Raw genomic sequence first — 19,451 nt, forward strand, 5'->3', positions numbered from 1 at the left:
ATTTAAATTGTGCATTGCAAACAGCTGGATAGAAGGAGCAGAGGCAGTGCTTCTAATTGGATGTCACATGTTCCCGAAACAGGACATATTATAATCCATTTTTTTATTGTTTTAATTCAAGAAAATTGAAATCTAAGTTAGGATTGAACTAAATATATGTGCGTGTACGTTATTAAAATTGTCTATTGAAGCTGGATAGAAAGAGCAGCTTCTAATTGGATGTCATGTTCCAGAAACAGGAAATGTAATTAAGAAAAAAAGGTATTAATTCAAGAAAATTGAAATCTAAGTTAAATCTAAGAAAATTGAAATCTAAGTTACGATTTAGCTAAATATATTTCTGCGTACATTATTAAAATTGCTCATTAAAAACAGCTGGATAGAAGGAACAGCTTCTAATTGGATGTCACATGTCCCCGAAACAGGAAGTGCTCCTCGCCCAATAGGGTGCAAGCTGAGATGACACGTCATCACGATGAAGAAGAATGACCTCACGTGATTGGCTGCTGATCACATTTAAAATAAATTGCATTTGTTAACCTGTGTCTGCTAAGAAAAAACATCTGAAACCACCAGGAGGAACAAAAGGACATTTAATATGTTTTAGTTTTGCACCAATTAGACGGAATGCTGTCGCGTGTCGACGGAGGCGGAGAACTCATTCCGATGGACTCGCGTGAAGTCGTAACGTCGGCGTTCAGTCGGGCGGAGCGGTCGGTCACGCTGAGTCAGCAGGAGACCAAATTAATATCCACAAGCCTTCCTGCCTGTTGCAGCCAATTAGCTGCTCAGCTGCAACACATCAGTACACCTGGCACCTGCAGACGGGGCGATGCTGAGCCGCCGCTGGTGCTCCTTCTCCAGTACCACCAACACACGATCACCCCCCCCCCCCTGCGGCGTAATGCCGGCACTCTGGCAGCCTGCCAGCTGCTGTCAATCAAACGCAGGCCACGCCCCCTGCAGCCGGCCGGCAACGTTATAATAATTTAACAAAAACGCTTCAAGCGCTCTGAGTGCCGAGTTAATGTAATCACACAACCTCGTCCACACACACACACACACACACACACACACACCACGTCTCCCGTGCCCACGGGGCTTCTGAAAGCTATCGGGAGGCTGTTCTTGCCGTCTCGATGTGTCGAGGTCCTTGCATAGCGAGGACTGGCATCGAGTCTGCAGATTGCATGCCAGGGTAAAGTCATCCGAGCATGAGGGCTGCATGCCATTCAGCGAGGTTGAGAAAAAGGAAAAGAAGGCCCACGATGTGTGGAACCTTGCCGTTTCTCCCCTTTGTACACATATTACAAACAGATGTATTTATTTATTTTGTTTAAATCTTTTCTTTTTTTATTTGGGATTTTGCAAACACATCCGGGAATGAAGAGTAATACCAACCCACAAGAAGTTGGGGGTACTCGGAACATTAGCTTCAGTTGCTTGGAGGTTGTGTCATCGTGACACGCTGTCACCAAGATTAAAAACAATGAACAAACAACCAGGATAACAGTAACTTAAAGCACATTTTAATATATAGTAGGAATTACAACGTGGAAACATACACACAGAATGCAAAAATAGGAAGGAGGGATGGAGGGGTGGGTTGGGCGGGGGGGGGGGGGTCCTCTTGGATTGCAGCGTTGCTCTAATAGTTAATAAAAGGGCTTCCAGGTCTCTTCAAAGGATTCACTGGAATCTCTGTGTATATATGTGCGTGTGTGTGTGTGTGTCAGGTTATGTGTTTGTGTGTGTGTGTGTGTGTGTGTGTGATGCTTTATTTCACTAGTCTCTCCACATTATTTCATAGAAAGGATCCAAGACTTTATTTTCTCGGAATAGACGTCCGAATTTGGGACTTGGTGTCGGGAAACAACGTCCCAATTACTCAGAGAGTTCAAGGAGGAACCAGGAAATGACCGTGAGGCGGGTACATCGAAAATATAGAACACAAGCGGGAAATGTTTTACTCCAAAGATCATTTAGGGAGCGACATATTCACACAATAATAGGAAAACGTATCTCTGTAAATTGTTGAATAGTCTGTAGACTGCATGACGGTGTGCGTCCCCGACTCTTCTGCTCCTGTGTTTTTGGAAAGGTGACGACCTTCAAGAGACGTATGAAGCACAGTTTGGGTATTTGTTTATGCTTTAACAAAGACATTTATTTTAACAGAAGCTATGAAAACATGGGTCGGTCCATATTAGGGCTTTTATACTCTATTTATTTTCGCTGCTACATCCTTTACACAGGAACATATTGATATGCACACACAGATGTAGACACACACACACACACACACACAATGACGTCAAGCAGAAAAAAAACTGCTATAAGTGACGGACACAGTATGTGTACATGTGACTGAATAATTAAAAACCACTCTCATACATTCTCCTTGGCCAATGTCAGTCTGAGTGAATGATGGCTCAGCTGTATGTCATTAGCATAACCGCACACACACACACACACACACACCACACACACACACACACCTCCCACTCTGTGACCAGTTAACAACCTGCGGCGTCTGCAATGACTGACAGCGCTGGTTCCTCAACCAGCGGCTGATTTCGTGTGTCCCATGGAAACTCACACTTTTATTTATCAAATGAATTGCAAAATGAATATAAAATATAGTCTAGACATTGAGAAGGTTAGAAATAATGATTTTTGTATTGAAATATTAAATAGAAGGGCCAGTTTTATAGCGTCTCTCACCAGCATAACTGTTTTCAGCTGCGCTCACACAAAAAGGGCTTTCAAGGGTTTTCTACCCCTCTGCTAGTCTTCTAAGGCGATAACACAATGTACCACTAGAACACTGGAGATGGGCATCTACACACCTCTGTAGAGACTTCATTACACACCAGAGAATAGTCATTTACACATTAACTATGTAGAGAGTATTTATGATTCATTTAATGATATCTTCATTGATAAAATCTTTAAAAACAAAGGACATTTCGAAGTGACCCCACACTGTTGATCAGTAGTGTATGTCTGTCTGTTATTCTACAGAAACAGCTGGTGAAATGAAGATAGATAGATAGATAGATAGATAGATATATACTTTATTAATCCCCAAGGGGAAATTTGTTGTGACAGTAGCAGCAACACACAAGAATAAAAAACAAAACACAAAATATAAGAAACAGGGATGAAAGATATAGAAGTATACAAGTAAAATAAAAGTAAAATACAAAACAAAATATATATGTAAATATACAACACACATGCATACACAACACACAACAACACTGACAAATCAAATACAAAAATATTAAATATAGACAGAGTGCAAAAAGCAAAGTGTGTGTATGAGTGCAGAGCAAATGAAATGAAATGTGTGTGTATGTGTGTAGTGCAAACAAATGACGTGTGAAGTGCAGATCAACATAGTGTAAGTATTCAGTTATTGTTGTAGTTATTGCACTATGATCTGGCAAGAGGTGATCTGTTATAGAGCCTCATAGCCGTCGGCAGGAATGTTCTCCTGTATCTGTCCTTGTGGCAGCGGAGCGTGAGGAGACGTCTGGAGAAAGTCCTCCTCTGTCCCTATAGGAGGTGGTGGAGAGGGTGGTCCGGGTTGTCCAATATGGACACAAGTTTCTTCAACGTCCTCCTCTCCACCACCTGTTCCAGGTGCTCCAGCTGGCAGCCGATGATGGAGCCAGCCTTCCTAACCAGTTTGTTAAGACGGCTGGTGTCACCGGCTCCGATGCTGCTCCCCCAGCAGACAATGGCAAAGTGCAGCACACTGGCCACAACCGACTGGGAGAATAACTCCAGCATCTTGCTGCACACGTTGAAGGATCGAAGCTTTCTCAGGAAAAAGAGTCGACTCATCCCCTTCTTGTACACAGCGTTGATGTTGGCCTTCCAGTTCAGTCGGCTGTCGATGGAGACGCCCAGGTACTTGTACTCCTCCACCATGTCCACGTCCACTCCCAGGACACTCAGAGGTGGAGGAGCTGTCGCCTTCCTCCTGAAGTCCACCACCATCTCTCTGGTCTTGGCCACGTTCAGCCGAAGGTGATTCTCATCGGCCCACTTTACAAAGTCACTCACCACTGCCCTGTACTCCTCCTCCCGTCCATCCCTAATACACCCGACCACTGCAGAGTCATCAGAGTACTTCTGCAGATGGCATGACTCCGTGTTGTACTGGAAGTCACTGGTGTACAGGGTGAAGAGGAATGGAGACAGAACAGTTCCTGTGGGCTCAACATCACTGACCCCGTTCCAGACAGCACACGCCCATTCTGACAAACTGTGGTCTGCCTGTGAGGTAGTCAGTGATCCAGGAGATGGTGGACGCGTCCACACCGACCACCCGCAGCTTCTCACTCAGCAGCAGTGGCTGGATGGTGTTAAATGCACTGGAGAAGTCAAAGGAAGTGACTCTCACAGAGACACCGGTTCCATCCAGGTGCGACTGAGCTCGTTGCAGCAGGTAGATGATGGCGTCGTCCACTCCCACATGAGGCTGGTAAGCAAATTGCAGAGGGTCCAGCGACGATTTCACCTGCGGCCGGAGGTGGGCCAAGACCAGCCTCTCCACACCTTCATCACATGGGAGGTGAGGGCGACGGTCGGTAGTCGTTGAGGCCAGATGGTGTTGACTTCTTTGGGACAGGGACCAGGCACGACGTCTTCCACAGCACGGGACTTCCCCAGCCTCAGGCTGAGGTTGAAGAGGCGCTGCAGGACACCAGACAGCTGGGTGGCGCAGGTCTTTAGGACCCTGGGGCTGATGCCATCAGGACCTTCAGCTCTGCGCTGGAGTAGTTTCTCCAGCTGTCTTCTCACCTGGTCAGTCGTCACAGAGAGAGGGGGGAGGGTGGAGGAGCCCATTGTTATCGAGGGCTTGGTGGATGTGCAGCTCAGCAGGGGGGACAGAGGGGGAGGTGTTTGGGAGGTGTGATGTGTGGAGGAGACGGGGGAGGGCTGTGAACTGAACCTGTTGAAGAAACAGTTCAGCTCGTTGGCCCTCTCCAGGGAGCCCCCTGGCTGTCTACCTCCCACCTTGAAGCCAGTTATCTGCTTCATTCCTGTCCACACCTCCTTTGTGTTGTTCAGCTGGAGTTTTGCCTCCAGCTTCCTCCTGTAGGAGTCCTTGCCCTCCCTGAGCTGCACCTTCAGGTTGCGCTGGACTCTCCTCAGCTCGTCCCTGTCCCCAGACCTAAAAGCAGCTTTCTTCTTGTTAAGAAGCGCCTTCAGGTCCCTGGTGATCCAGGGCTTGTTGTTGGGGAAGCAGCGCACAGTCCGTGATGGGATGGTGGTGTGTTCACAGAACTTGATGTATTCCGTGATGCAGTCGGTCATACTGTTGATGTCCTCCCCGTGCGGTCCACACAGCACATCCCAGTCCATTGACTCGAAGCAGTCCTGTAGAGCGTCGTTAGCCTCCAGAGACCACCTCCTCACAGTCCTGGTGGTCACCGGCAGCCTCTTCACCAGAGGAACATACCTGGGTGTCAGCCGGACCAGGTCATGATCAGACCTGCCGAGGGGGGGAAGGGCAGTGGCACTGTATGCGTCCTTAGTATTAGCATACAGCAAGTCCAGAGTTTTATTGTTCCTTGTTGGGCAGTCTATGTATTGATGGAAGGTTGGCAGAGCTTTATCCAATGTGGTGTGGTTAAAGTCACCAGTGATAGCCATGAATGCTCCAGGCTGTTGGTTCAGCAGAGCAGACACAGTGGAGTGGATGGTGTCCACAGCTTCCTCAGCGTCAGCTGATGGCGGCACGTACACGACAACCACAATGGCGGACGTGATGCTTCACAAGTGAAGGACCTGCGTTGACATGTAAATGAGTGTTTGCAGTAAAATGTTGCTGCAGAAGAAGAGTAGAGTTTAGAATTATGTATAAGAATCAGAATCAGCTTTATTATATAAATCAGCTTTATTATATAAATACAAAAAAAGACATCGAAGACAGCAGAATAGCAACATGTACGTACAATATAAAAACAACAGTGACAATGATAAGATCAGATATTTATTAGTCCCTCTGTGGGGAAATTGCAGGATTAAAGCAGTAGAGCAGTAATACAAATAAAATACAAAATATAATAGCAATATTACTGCACGGTCGCCGTGGTTATCGGCGATGACATCACACGAGCGCCCCGGACTAACCGCGTTCTCCGTCTGCACAGAGGGACGAAGGGCAAGGACATCAACACCATCAAGTCCCTGAGGGTCCTCCGAGTCCTGCGGCCACTCAAGACCATTAAGCGTCTTCCCAAGCTGAAGGTACAGTAATCCGACACCGACACACACACACACCACCCCGAGTGCATTACGACAAAAACAACAACTAGAACGGGCACTCGGTAGAGCGCATACCTTCGCCACATTTTGGCATTAGTTGCATGCCAATTGGATAAAAATTGACCGCGCTATGGTAAAAAGAAGATTTTGACCTTTTCATGACCTTGACCGTGACCTTTGACCCGATCGATCCCAAAATCTAATCAAATGGTCCCCGGATAATAACCAATCATCCCACCAAATTTCATGCGATTCGATTTAATGCTTTTTGAGTTATGCGAGTAACACAAATACAAATAAATAAATAAATACACGGCGATCAAAACATAACCTTCCGCATTTTCAATGCGAAGGTAACAACAGCAGCAGCCAGCTGGGGCCCACATCCGGTGTCGGTCGCACACTTTCACCAGTCAGATGCGTTTCGGGGCAAGGGGGCGGATCTGATTTTAAAGCAGCTTTAAATGAAATGTAGAGTCCCTGGTTTGACCTTTGGGGTGCTCCGTGCTGCGGGGTCACGGGAGAAGGTCAAAGTCACGCCGATTGGAAGTAAGTGGCAGAAGATTGTCTCTCTTTTGCTGAAGTGGCGCTGTGCTAAACCGGTACTTTTAAAACGATACCGGGTCCTAAACGGTGTCTGAACTGATACTTTAAAAAGAAAGAGCACAAAACGACGATTGACAATGACGACAATTAAAAACCTCCCCTGTAAAAGCCGATCTCATGGAGCACGGGCAAAATACAGATATCAGACTGTCACGCTCGTAGCTTGTAGCTTAAACATGGTTATAATGGCTAATTTGGACGGGCACGCGAGTCACCGTCAACCTCCACCGTGTCCTCAGCCTAACCAGGAGGTCGTGTTGCTTCCCCCCAAAGTCTTGTGAAGATGGAAGTGTGTTTTTACTCCCAAACCACATCTCACATTATGCCAGAAAAGACTAAATAGCAGCAGAAGCTGTGTGTGTGTTCACTCACACTGAGCGCACACAGGTCACATGTTACGCCCTGTTGTTCTTTTTCAGTGCCCTTTATATTCGTCTGGCTTGGTTGTTTTGGTTTAAGTGGCTATTTTTGATGTATTAATACAATATTGCACCCTGGACTTGAAAACTGCGCCTGCAGAATTGCATTCATTTCGCCACTTTCCTCTTTTACCGCTGACAGATTGCCTCTCATTAAATGACTAAATGACAGAAATGACTAAATATAAACAGAAGCTGTGTGTGTTAACTCTAGATTCTCTTTTTCTTATATTTTTGCAACAATAAGAGTGATTGGAGTCCACACAGGTCACTTGTTACGCCTGTTTTTATCTTTCAAAGCCGTTTATACTTGTCTGGCTTGGTTGTTATAATTTAAGTGGCCGTTCTTGATATATATTAATACATTTAATATGTACATATATTTTTGCCGGTTTCCTCTCTCACTGCTGTTAGGTTTATTGCAATTACATTTTCCTCTTATTTTGTTCTGTTTGCACAACATATGTTCAGTTACTTAATGTGGTAACAAAGAAATGTTGAAGAGAAGTCAACGGTGAAGTAGAAATGAGAGAGAAACCATCAGTAGGAAAGTAAGAAGGTAAAGTAAGTGAGTAAGTAAGTTCGTAAGTAGGTAAGTAGGTAAAGAAGTAAAGAAGTAAGTAAGTGTGTAAGTAAGGATGTAAGTAGGTAGGTAAAGTTTATTTTTTAAATATTTATTTTGCATTTATCATAGACAAAGTGTCACTAATTGCAGTTCAGTAGTTAATGAAAACAATTAGTCAATAAAAGGAGCCAAAACATGTCAATAGTTAAAAGAGCAAGGGGGGGGGGGGGAGGGGGATATGCTCCATCCTCGATGGCGATCACTCATGCGATTGCACGCGTGTCAGGATGGATAGACGGAGAAAGATCACAGCGGAGCGAGTGGAGAGAAGAGATAAAACTTGATTTAGGGTCAGAAGGGGACTTTTCTTTTGCTGCCATACCACGAGTGGCCACTAGAGATACATAAATAAGTTTGAAAGCAAGGCTGAGCTGAGGCACCGGATCAAACAAAGTTTGTTTAAAAGTTGGTTACATGAGCTGGATCCCATTTTAAATCTGAAGTTTACATTTCAGTGCATCAAAAAGTAAAACAATGAAAAGTCTTCAGACTAACACATATTTATATTGAATGAATGAAAAGTATTTCCACAAACTTGAAGTTTGGGATTTCTAATAGAGCGAGAGTGACGGCCCTAATTAAAAATATTCAATTCAACATCAGCCGATCATAAACCAGTTAAGCTTCCTGAGAATTGAGCGAAGTCAATGAGTGTGTGTGTGTGTGTGTGTGTGAATATGTTCCAGGCGGTGTTCGACTGCGTGGTGAACTCCCTGAAGAACGTGCTCAACATCCTCATCGTCTACATGCTCTTCATGTTCATCTTCGCCGTCATCGCCGTGCAGCTCTTCAAAGGGAAGTTCTTCTACTGCACCGACGAGTCCAAAGGCCTGGAGAAGGACTGCAGGTACGCCGTCACCCACCGTCACCCACCGTCACTCACCGTCACCCACCTGCTGGAGGTCCAGTGAGAGAGAGTTCACTGGAACATCACGATAATGTATTGCGCAATGATTTAGTCCCACGTATAGTGAAGTAGCCTAGCAGCTGTATATAATATATATATAAATATATATTATATATATAAATATATATATTATATATATATATACATATATATATATAATATATTTATGTATGTAGTCAACAACTGACAAATATAGAAATGTCTCAACAATATTCATCGTCACGATTTATAAATAATATATATTATATAATAATAAATACATGTTCTTCTCTCAGTTCAATAAGAATAAGGGCTGTATTTAATTTTTATTTTTATAGAAAGCTTTTTAAAATTGTTCATTTTAAAATAAAATACTTAATTTTAAGAAAAATTACCAAAAGCTTAAATTCAGTTTATTCAGGTGTGAAGTGATGTCAACCCCAAAAAAACATAATTTTATATTCTCATCTTCTAATAAGAGAAATCGTGAAATAATATATACTCTAACCATGAATAAATAAAGATATGTTGTTCTCTCAGTTCGATTACAATAAGGGCTGTATTTCAAAAAGTTCATCTTTAAATGAAGTGCTTCATTTCAAGTAAAATGAACAAAAGCTTTAAATTAGTTTAAAGTGATGGCAACCCCCAAAAAACATAATTCTATATCCCCATCTTCTAATAAGATACATCTGTGTGCAGGGACTCAATCTGAGGCCATTAAAACTACTTGTTCAATTCTTTTCTTCTCTGATGACATCATTGTTGGGCAATGAGTGGATAAATGGAGGATTCTGATCATTTCGGGCCCTTCGGGTTCTTTTCTGTGCTCGCATTTTGGATTTGAGTGGCTACAAAGATTCGTGCTTTGTCTCAAAGTGGTGCTTCACATTATTGCTGCTTTTAGTGATCGCCATGGTCTCTGACCCTATGAGACGAACTGGTTTTGAACAGTCTGTTGGACGAATGAGCAAACAGTCTGTTTATTCTTGGTTTAAAGGCTTTGGTAAATACCTACTTGGTTAGAAGGCCCAGGTCCTGGAGGTCTTAAACCAACCATTAGGTTACTTCCTTTTTTAATTTAGACTATTCAGCCACGTGGTTATCATTTGCGAACACAATTTTTATTAATACTGATATTCTCAATCTCTCTTTTCATTTTAATAATCTGGTATTTCCCCCCCGCCGTCTCTCTCTCAGGGGTCAGTTTCTGGATTACGACCGGGACGACGTGGCGGCTCAGCCCAGAGAGTGGAAGAAGTATGAGTTCCACTACGACAACGTTCTGTGGGCCTTCCTGACGCTCTTCACCGTGTCCACGGGGGAAGGATGGCCGCTGTAAGTCAGGAGAACCTTAAAATGGGACTTTACAGATGCAGTGTGCAGCCTGTAGGGGCGGCTCTATCAGCAGAAATGGATAAATTAGTGTGTATAATCACCTGAGACCAAGAATCACTGTTTTTGTTGGATTCCCTCTAGTGGGGCGAAGTGGTACTACAGGTGGGTGGAATGTAGAAAGACCTTTTATTGAGAACTTCACATATCAAGTTCAACAGACAAAACAAGCAGTTTAAATATTGTCACCTTCCTAAAATAATGTCATTTTTTGACATATTATTTATTTATGACGATATGTCACCTTGTGATTTGCATTTTCCTTGCGTGTTGTTTTATCGTCTGATTAATTGTTAATGAAAACTCGACAGCCTGAACTCCATTGAGATATATATTTGTTCTTTCCAGGGTCCTGAAGCACTCGGTGGACGCTACGTACGAGGACCAGGGCCCCAGCCCCGGCTTCCGCATGGAGATGTCCATCTTCTACGTGGTCTACTTCGTGGTGTTCCCCTTCTTCTTCGTCAACATCTTCGTGGCTTTGATCATCATCACCTTCCAGGAGCAAGGAGACAAGGCCATGTCGGAGTGCAGCCTGGAGAAGAACGAGGTGGGAGACGCACCGCCAACACGGAGACACGCCTCTCTTATAGACACGCCTCTCTTATGGACACGCCTCTCTTATTGGCACGCCTCTCTTATCGACCCGCCTCTTATCGACACGCCTCTCTTATTGACACGCCTCTCTTATCGACACGCCTCTCTTATTGACACGCCTCTCTTATGGTCACGCCTCTCTTATAGACACACCTCTTTTATGGACACGCCTCTTATAGACACGCCTCTCTTATGGACACGCCTCTCTTATCGGCACGCCTCTCATCGACCCGCCTCTTATCGACACACCTCTTATTGACACGCCTCTCTTATAGACACGCCTCTTTTATGGTCACACCTCTCTTATAGACACGCCTCTCTTATGGTCACACCTCTCTTATAGACACGCCTCTTTTATGGACACACCTCTCTTATGGTCACGCCTCTTTTATGGACACGCCTCTCTTATAGACACGCCTCTTTTATGGTCACACCTCTCTTATAGACACGCCTCTCTTATGGTCACGCCTCTCTTATAGACACGCCTCTCTTATTGACACGCCTCTCTTATAGACACGCCTCTTTTATGGACACACCTCTCTTATGGTCACGCCTCTTTTATGGACACGCCTCTCTTATGGTCACACCTCTTTTATGGACACGCCTCTCTTGTAGACATGCCTCTTTTATGGTCACGCCTCTCTTATAGACACGCCTCTCTTATGGACACGCCTCTCTTATGGTCACGCCTCTCTTATAGACACGCCTATCTTATGGACACGCGTCTCTATCTTATCGACACGCCTCTCTTATGGCCACGCCTCTCTGATGGACACGCCTCTTTTATAGACACGCCTCTTTTATGGACACAAATATATCACAAGCCAATATATTTCTGCAAAAGTGTTTTCTTCTTCCTCTTCTTGTTCTTCTTCCTCTCCTTCTTCTTCTTTGTATCTTTATTTAAAAAAAATACCATTTACAGTTAAGACGTTAATCACCATTTGATGCACTGTACCAGATTATAGCGACACAGCTCATTTGCATCAGTAGTCTCTTGACAGACCATAATAAACAAAAACAATAACAACAGTACAGGATAAGACACACTACAACAGTATAAACAAACACAGTTACAAAGGAAGCCGTGAGGTGTTTCCTGCCTACAGGACGTTGTTAAAATCATGGCGTGTTTGTCTTCTCTGCGTTGGCTCATGATCAGAGAGGCTGATCTCATCTTTTGAGTTAACAAACCACTGAGAACATTCTCACGTGGAGTGCCAACTGTCTTTGTTTACTTTTTGAAGGCGCATCAGAGAGGATAATAATAATAATCCATTTAATTGCTATCGCACTTTTTAAGGTTACATTGATACACAGCTACAGGGAGCAATTCAGGGTTAGGTGTCTTCCTCAAGGACACATCGACTAGGGCGGGGCTTGAACCGCCAACCCCCTGATTGGAAGGTGGACCTGCTAACCAGTGGCGGTGCATCCATAGAGGGCGCTAGGGCGCCGCCCCTCTTAACATTTTGAGATGAAAAAAAAAAGAAGAAGAAAAAAATATTATATATCCTGTCAAAAAACATTATATGCCAAATCATTTAAATAGCAAATATACCGTGTTGACGCGCTAAATGTGTGTGGGAGACCGTCAGCCTGTCAACAACCACTTAAGTTAAATGTGACATAAAAAACATATCGCCACTCATCTTCACGGAGAGAAGCCCCGCCCCATTTTCGGGGCTCCGGCCCAACGTGTGTGCGCGGCAGCGAGCAAACATTTCACGGTCGTTTCGGCAAGGACGGCTTCTCATTGGCGGATGAAACGTGAATCATGGGGCACAAAAATGTGCGCCCTGGCCAATGACATCGTTTCTTATTTCACGTGACTGGACTATTCGGCAGATCAGAGACCGGTATGTTCCCTCAGCCCAGAGAGCTACGGGAGCAGGTAGCTAACGGAGCTGTCAGCTGGAGCTCAGTGAGTAATGCTGTTTAGTTTCTCCTGTCTGTTGTTCCAAAGTCCTGGGACTGAAACTCTCTGGACTACAACGGGGTGAGGGATCTAAAGAGCTGCAGACAAGTGTAAAGCACGAATCTTGCCGCAGTTATCTAGCTAAGAGCATGAAGCTAACTCGCTAACAGCATGAAGCTAACCCTGTTTGCAGAGCAGCAGAAGGAGACCGAACTGGCATCGAAACACAATGAAAAAGTTCTGAAAAACAGACACATTCCCTCAAGAATAATGGAAACAGGCTGGTTACAGACATGATTGACTTTAACCAGAGAGTTATGGAGAAGTTTGACCACTTTAAAGAGAGGAGGGCTACTTGTCTTTACAGTAGTGGGTCTGCTCTGTCACCCAATGTAACATGTGATCTCTTTCTGACTCTATTCTGCTCTGAACCTCTTTCATGTGAGGGTGAAACTCTTTTATTCTGTAAACCTCTGAAACCCAACCCAATGTTCCTTAAAGCTGCTCTGAACCTCTCATGCCCAAAGTCACAGTGTGTTGATAGTTGTTGTTGGACCGTGTTGAGCACGCTGTGTTCTTGAAATAAAGCTTTGTTTTTTACAATATTCGACTCAAAACCTCTTTTCTTCTCATTGTTGAGTGCTATTTAAACCCCATCGCCCAACTGCGCCCCCCCCCCCCCCCCAAATTCACCAGCCGCCACTGCTGCTAACCCACGATGTGTTTTGTTGTTGTTTCGTCTCTTCTCCATCCATCAGAGGGCTTGCATCGACTTTGCCATCAACGCCAAGCCGCTGACCAGATACATGCCGGAAAACAAGCAGTCCTACCAGTACAAGATGTGGAAGTTCGTGGTGTCGCCGCCGTTCGAGTACGCCATCATGACTTTAATTGCCCTCAACACGGTCGTGCTGATGATGAAGGTCAGTGATTTTCCTCCGAAGCACCACTTCTCTCGGACCCCCCCCCCCCCCCCCCCCTCACAAAAATAAATAAAATGTTTGCATTGGCTCAGCTGCTAATGGGATGTGATGTGCACTGTTGAAATATTCAAGGGGATCGCAGAGGCAGTTTCCATGAATTTGTACCATTTTAATAATTTAGCTCTGGCTCTGGCCTTGAGACACGGGGCAACGATGAAAGAAATCAAACATCCCCACCATCATCACACCACCGGCACGCCTCAATGCGAACGGGCGCTCGCTGTCGTCGGAGAGAAGAGCTCGCCGTGCCGCCGCGTTTACTTCTGGTCGTCTCGGAATATTTCAAATGTAATCTAATCCTGAAAAATTATTTGACGAGACAGTTTACTTGATTTTATTTAAACCTTTACTGAGGGACAGCTTCTTCAGTCAGGCCATCAGGCTGCTGAACAAGGACTGAGACCCTCATTAACACTACACACCAGAACATATTCTGTGAATATCTATGGCCATGGTGTATATTTTATTACATTGTTTATATATATATATATTGTATATATATATTGTATGTATATACATATATATATATATAGTCTCAAAAAAGTGTATATTTTATTACATTGTTTTATATATATATATTGTCATGATGTATATTCTATTACACTGTTTTATATATATATTGTTAATACTTTCTTCTTTTTTGTGTGTGGATATGGTATAGTTTATTCTCATTCTTATTCTTTTTTTAGTCTGCTACTGCTGTCGGGTGTTTTGCACATAAGAATTTCACGAACCGATTATACTTGTATAAAAGGGGATGTGACAATAAAAACTTGAAACTTGAAACTTGAAACCTGGTGAATCCCGTTGAGATGAAAAATCGCTTTTTCGATTGTGACCTGGACAATACAGCAAAATTAGAAACACATAGTTACAAACAAAAAACACAAGAAATACATAGTTACAAACAAAAAAACACAAGAAACATATAGTTACAATAAAAAAAACATAAGAAAGACAGTTACAAACAAAACACAAAACAAAACAAGTTAAAAGAAACTAAAAGTTAAGAGACAAGTGACATAACTGAGTTAATTTAAAAAACATTGATATGTTTTGGAACTTGCCTCCATTTATTTCATTTCATATTTAAAGCAGTACATGGCATCAGTTATTTGAGTTTTAGGTGCAGAGGACACAAACACCCTTTTTTTTGAGCATGTCGAAATGTTTTTTCAAGCTCTTGTTCTTTCATGAATACTTTTGCACAGAACGTAAATATAACGTAGCGAAACAATCGATGTGATTTACCTCCGAAACCAGAGGATGAGACGTGCCGCAACGACCGTGACGTTCATGTCAGTCACCAACCAGTCATTTGTAGTTTTCAGTGTCGCACAGCTGATCTGATCCGGTGGGAGGTGTGTTGGGGGTGAAGGAGGAAGCGTGTTCACACACTGCGTCCGTTGTCTGTCCTCAGTTCTACGGAGCTCCGGACCTGTACGAGTCCATGCTGAAATACCTGAACATCGTCTTCACGGCCCTCTTCACGCTGGAATGCATCCTGAAGATCATTGCCTTCGGTCCACTGGTGAGAGCATATGCTGCACACCGGACAAGTAGACACTGTTGTATTGTGTTTTCTGTTTACACACATGGGGGGGGGGGGGGCTCGTGCATCAAGCTGCTCCCTCCGTGCTCAGTTCATAACATGGTGTCCTTGTAAATGATGAAACAAGATTTTCACGTTGGAGGGTTGTGATCCTGTGTGTGCAAATGGAACTTAAAAAGTTGAAGTCACAAAGCACGCGAAGAGGGAGTGTGCGCAAAGAGAATAAATCTTCCACCAACGTGTGTCTGTCTGGCTCTCAGCGGGCCGTTTCATCTCTCACTCCGTTCCATTTACGAGTAACCGTTTGTCAAATGGCTTTCCTCACACACCACTGGCCTCCACCTGTTTAGCTGTTAAGCCCAGACGGATGGCCGATGTAAACACTCCGGCTGCTGCATCTCCTCAGACTGCAGCTGATGGTTTCTTAAATCTTTTGGGCATCTTTTGTACACCACTCTAACTTGGTCATATCCACACTTAAGGTTGTCACGATACCAACATTCTAACTGCGATTTGATACCTGCCATAAATATCACGATACCCGATACTTACTATACCTGCCATAAATATCACGATACCCGAAACTTACGATACGATACCTGCCATAAATATCACGATACCCGATACTTACGATACGATACCTGCCATAAATATCACGATACCCGATACTTACGATACGATACCTGCCATAAATATCACGATACCCGATACTTACGATACGATACCACAAATACGATACAATACTTTTATCTATATTTATCTATAATAGTAATACATAATAAATCTGTATCTGTAATCTTTTATACTGTATAGTATGAAAATAACAATAAATATCACGACACCCAGAATTACACCAAAGAAGCTGAAGATGTCAACGTTTTGAATGAACTCTCCCTTTGAATGTGCAGCCTGATCTCTCTCGTGTCGACTGTTTGTTTAGAATTACCTGAAAGCCGCCTGGAACGTGTTCGACTTCGTGACCGTGCTCGGAAGCATCACAGACATCCTGGTCACAGAGATTCAGGTAAGCCCAGTGTATCAATACGTATCAATACGTATCAATACGTATCAATACTGGACATTTTAACCATAGTAAGATCATCATTTGACACGTTGTGGACACACCTTGTGTCAGTTTATCCACGTGGCGTCAGATACTGATATAAGTCAAGACTTTGCACAACAGGATGCAGGAAGCAGATTTAGTCTCGCCCGGAGACCCGCTGCAGTAAAAGATTACTCGAGCAGGAAATGGAATCTACATCAGTTTTGCGAGTAATTCTTATTCTCATTATCTCACTGCAAACATTTTGGATTGAGGAATTATTTGGTCTATCAAATGTCAGAAAATAGTTTTTTTAAAATTATGTCTTGCAGTCTATCACTAGTTGTTAGAACACAAGCCGACAGCTTCAGATTACTAAATATTAATACATCCAATTAACAAATGAAGTAAAAACAGAGAAAAGCAGCGTATCGCCACGAAAGACCAATAATTAAAATTGTTGTTGATGAATTGGCTAAACAATGAACAGACTAACTATTAACAGACTAACTATTAACAGACTAACTATTAACAATTATTAGACTAACAATTAACAGAATAACAATTAACTGACTAACAATAAACAGACTAACAATTAACAGACTAACTATTAACAATTAACAGACTAATTATTAACAGACTAACTATTAACAGACTAACTATTAACAATTATTAGACTTACAATTAATTTCCCTGTGATCATTCTTCTTCTCTTCCTGCGCTTGTCGTTCTCTCTCTGGCTGTTCGTGTGCTGTGGTCTCTCCTGGCGCCTGCCCTCACTCGGCCCCTCTGTCACATGTGACACCTCTAGGCGGTAAGTGGCTTTTCTTGTTGCCCGCTGATATTGTCGATTCCCCCCCCCGTCAGTGTGTGTGTGTGTTGGTCTCTCCCACAGTCACAGTTTAAATCTACTGAACCCCATCAGAGTGACGTGATGTAACAGAGGAACACACAATCACCTGTAATGGTTTCAGTTGCATGACATCGGCATTAAATATCATTATAAGTCATTATAATGCACCTATAATGCTCATTAAACACTATGTTAGACCCTTTACAATCTGATTTTGGTTTTCGACTCGCATGTTTTTACTGTTTAACACTTTAAGTGTGTGTGTGTTTTTTTTACCGTCTTGTTAATTTGCATAATCTCTCTGTTCGATCCACTTTGATTCGTGATTCGTGATATGAGATCAATTTAAAAGGAGCAGGATTTCGAGCAGTTTTTCTAATGCGGCGTGGCCTTAGATGCTCCTGTGTTTATTCAAAGCTCCTCTCAGTCTCCTGTGTCTCCCCCCCCTCCCCCCCCCCCAGGACAAGATGATCAACCTGAGCTTCCTGAGGCTGTTCCGGGCGGCTCGTCTCATCAAGCTGCTGCGGCAGGGCTACACCATCCGCATCCTGCTGTGGACTTTCGTCCAGTCCTTCAAGGTGAGCCATTCAACACACACACACACACACACACATCTAATTTATCCAATTTGACTGACGGTAACCCAAGCAGTCCGCCAACCATCATCAAAGATTGCCATTAAAAAGTTGCTCAGTCCTGATTGGTGCGAAAATGTACAAATGCACACGGAACAATTAAAAAATATATTCAATTAACAAATGACTCACAAATGCACGCAGAACAATTCGCAAATTCATTCCAATGCACATGTAAATAAATTACAATTTATTTGTTTGTGGGTCGAGACACATTTGTTTTGGGGTTTTTGAGACTCCCCTGCCGTGGCTCGATTCGAAAATGCGTTGTTTTCAACATAGACCTATCTGTAGCCAATCAGATACACACAAACACACACACACACACAGGGTCATGGAAAACCTGGAAAATGTATGGAATAAAAATATTTTAAAAGGTTATTCTGGGAATAACCTTTTAAAATCCGTGAAGAAAATGTTTATTTTCAAATTTTATTTTGAAAAGTCATGGAAATTAGTTATTTTCACATGTTCATTTAAGCAGTTTGATTAAAAGAATAAACATGTATATAAATATCTATTCTTTTAATCAAACTATTGTCATTTAAGGTATACACCGAGATTTCACGAAATGTTTGGTCATGGAAATTTTGATTAAAGTCGTGGAAAACTTGGAAAAGAGATGGAATAAATTATACTATATTTATATCATAAATATTTATTCCTTTAATCAAACTACACTCTCATCATTTAAGGTATATACTCGTGTATACACGAAGATTTCAAGAAAAATGTCATGGAAATGTTGATTAAAATTGTGGAAAAATCTGGAAAAGGATTGGAATCAATTATATGTATATTATAAATATTTATTCTTTAAATCAAACTATTGTCTCTATACACCGAGATTTCACCCAATGTCTGGTAATAGAAATTTTATTAAAATCCTGGCCACCCATTGGTCGTGTGAGCGCTGCACACACAGGATGTGGCGTGTCCCAAAACCCAAAAAACTTTTACAGCCAGTGATGACGAGGAATTCATTGAGGAAATAATCCCGACGTTTATTGTTTCAATAGATTTTTTGTGTCGTGCCGATTCACCGTCGAATAAAAGAACGTCTCGCAGAATGCAGCCGGCGGGAGAGAAGAGTGAAAGCGCCGAACGTTCCTCCGGAGCCGGTTTGCTCTCCGAACCCTCCGGGACGAGTCGAGTTAAATGCGGAGCGGCCGGGGGAATGCAGCGCCGGTTTAAAGCCCCATTATGTAGTTTTTCCCTTTTAGCGCCCCCTTCAGTTTTTGAGGTATTTAACGTTTACTTCAGTGTCGTAAATACCCAGTTACGATAGATGCAGCCTCGCATACACTTGTATTGAGTTGGGATCATGTGTTGTCCTGTATTATAATTATTATTATTGTTATTATTTGTACGTGTCACGGGTTATAAAAGGTGACGAGAGGGAGGTGACGCAAGTTTTTTTTTTTTTGGAGCGCGCTGACAGGCGGCGGTCTCAGAACGGCAGCAATCCAGCGACTGTTTCTATTTTGGATTTATACCAACGGGCGGGATCACTAATACGAAGACTGCGCAGGAACACTGAACTGGGCCCAGCACCTACCGGACTAGGGTGAAGGAGCGCGGGGATTGAACGCGGCGCCTCGCCACGTTTCCGCCTGGTCGGTCAGCTGTTTGCCGGCTTTTGGGGGGAGGGG

The 19,451-nt window shown here is 43.2% G+C and overlaps 1 protein-coding gene across 1 annotated transcript in view; it reads left to right on the forward strand.

Moving 5' to 3' along the window:
- The window catches only part of cacna1bb (calcium channel, voltage-dependent, N type, alpha 1B subunit, b), a 162,484-nt gene that overhangs the window by 118,464 nt on the left and 24,569 nt on the right, over positions 1–19,451 (forward strand). The window contains exons 25-32 of the mRNA XM_056432096.1: positions 6,171–6,267; positions 8,622–8,782; positions 10,022–10,159; positions 10,565–10,766; positions 13,490–13,654; positions 15,135–15,245; positions 16,207–16,290; positions 17,626–17,742. Coding sequence (XP_056288071.1) covers positions 6,171–6,267; positions 8,622–8,782; positions 10,022–10,159; positions 10,565–10,766; positions 13,490–13,654; positions 15,135–15,245; positions 16,207–16,290; positions 17,626–17,742 — 1,075 coding nt within the window. The remainder of the gene's footprint in view (positions 1–6,170; positions 6,268–8,621; positions 8,783–10,021; positions 10,160–10,564; positions 10,767–13,489; positions 13,655–15,134; positions 15,246–16,206; positions 16,291–17,625; positions 17,743–19,451) is intronic.

This window comes from Pseudoliparis swirei, chromosome 15 (assembly GCF_029220125.1).
Source record: "Pseudoliparis swirei isolate HS2019 ecotype Mariana Trench chromosome 15, NWPU_hadal_v1, whole genome shotgun sequence".
NCBI classification, from domain to species: domain Eukaryota; kingdom Metazoa; phylum Chordata; class Actinopteri; order Perciformes; family Liparidae; genus Pseudoliparis; species Pseudoliparis swirei.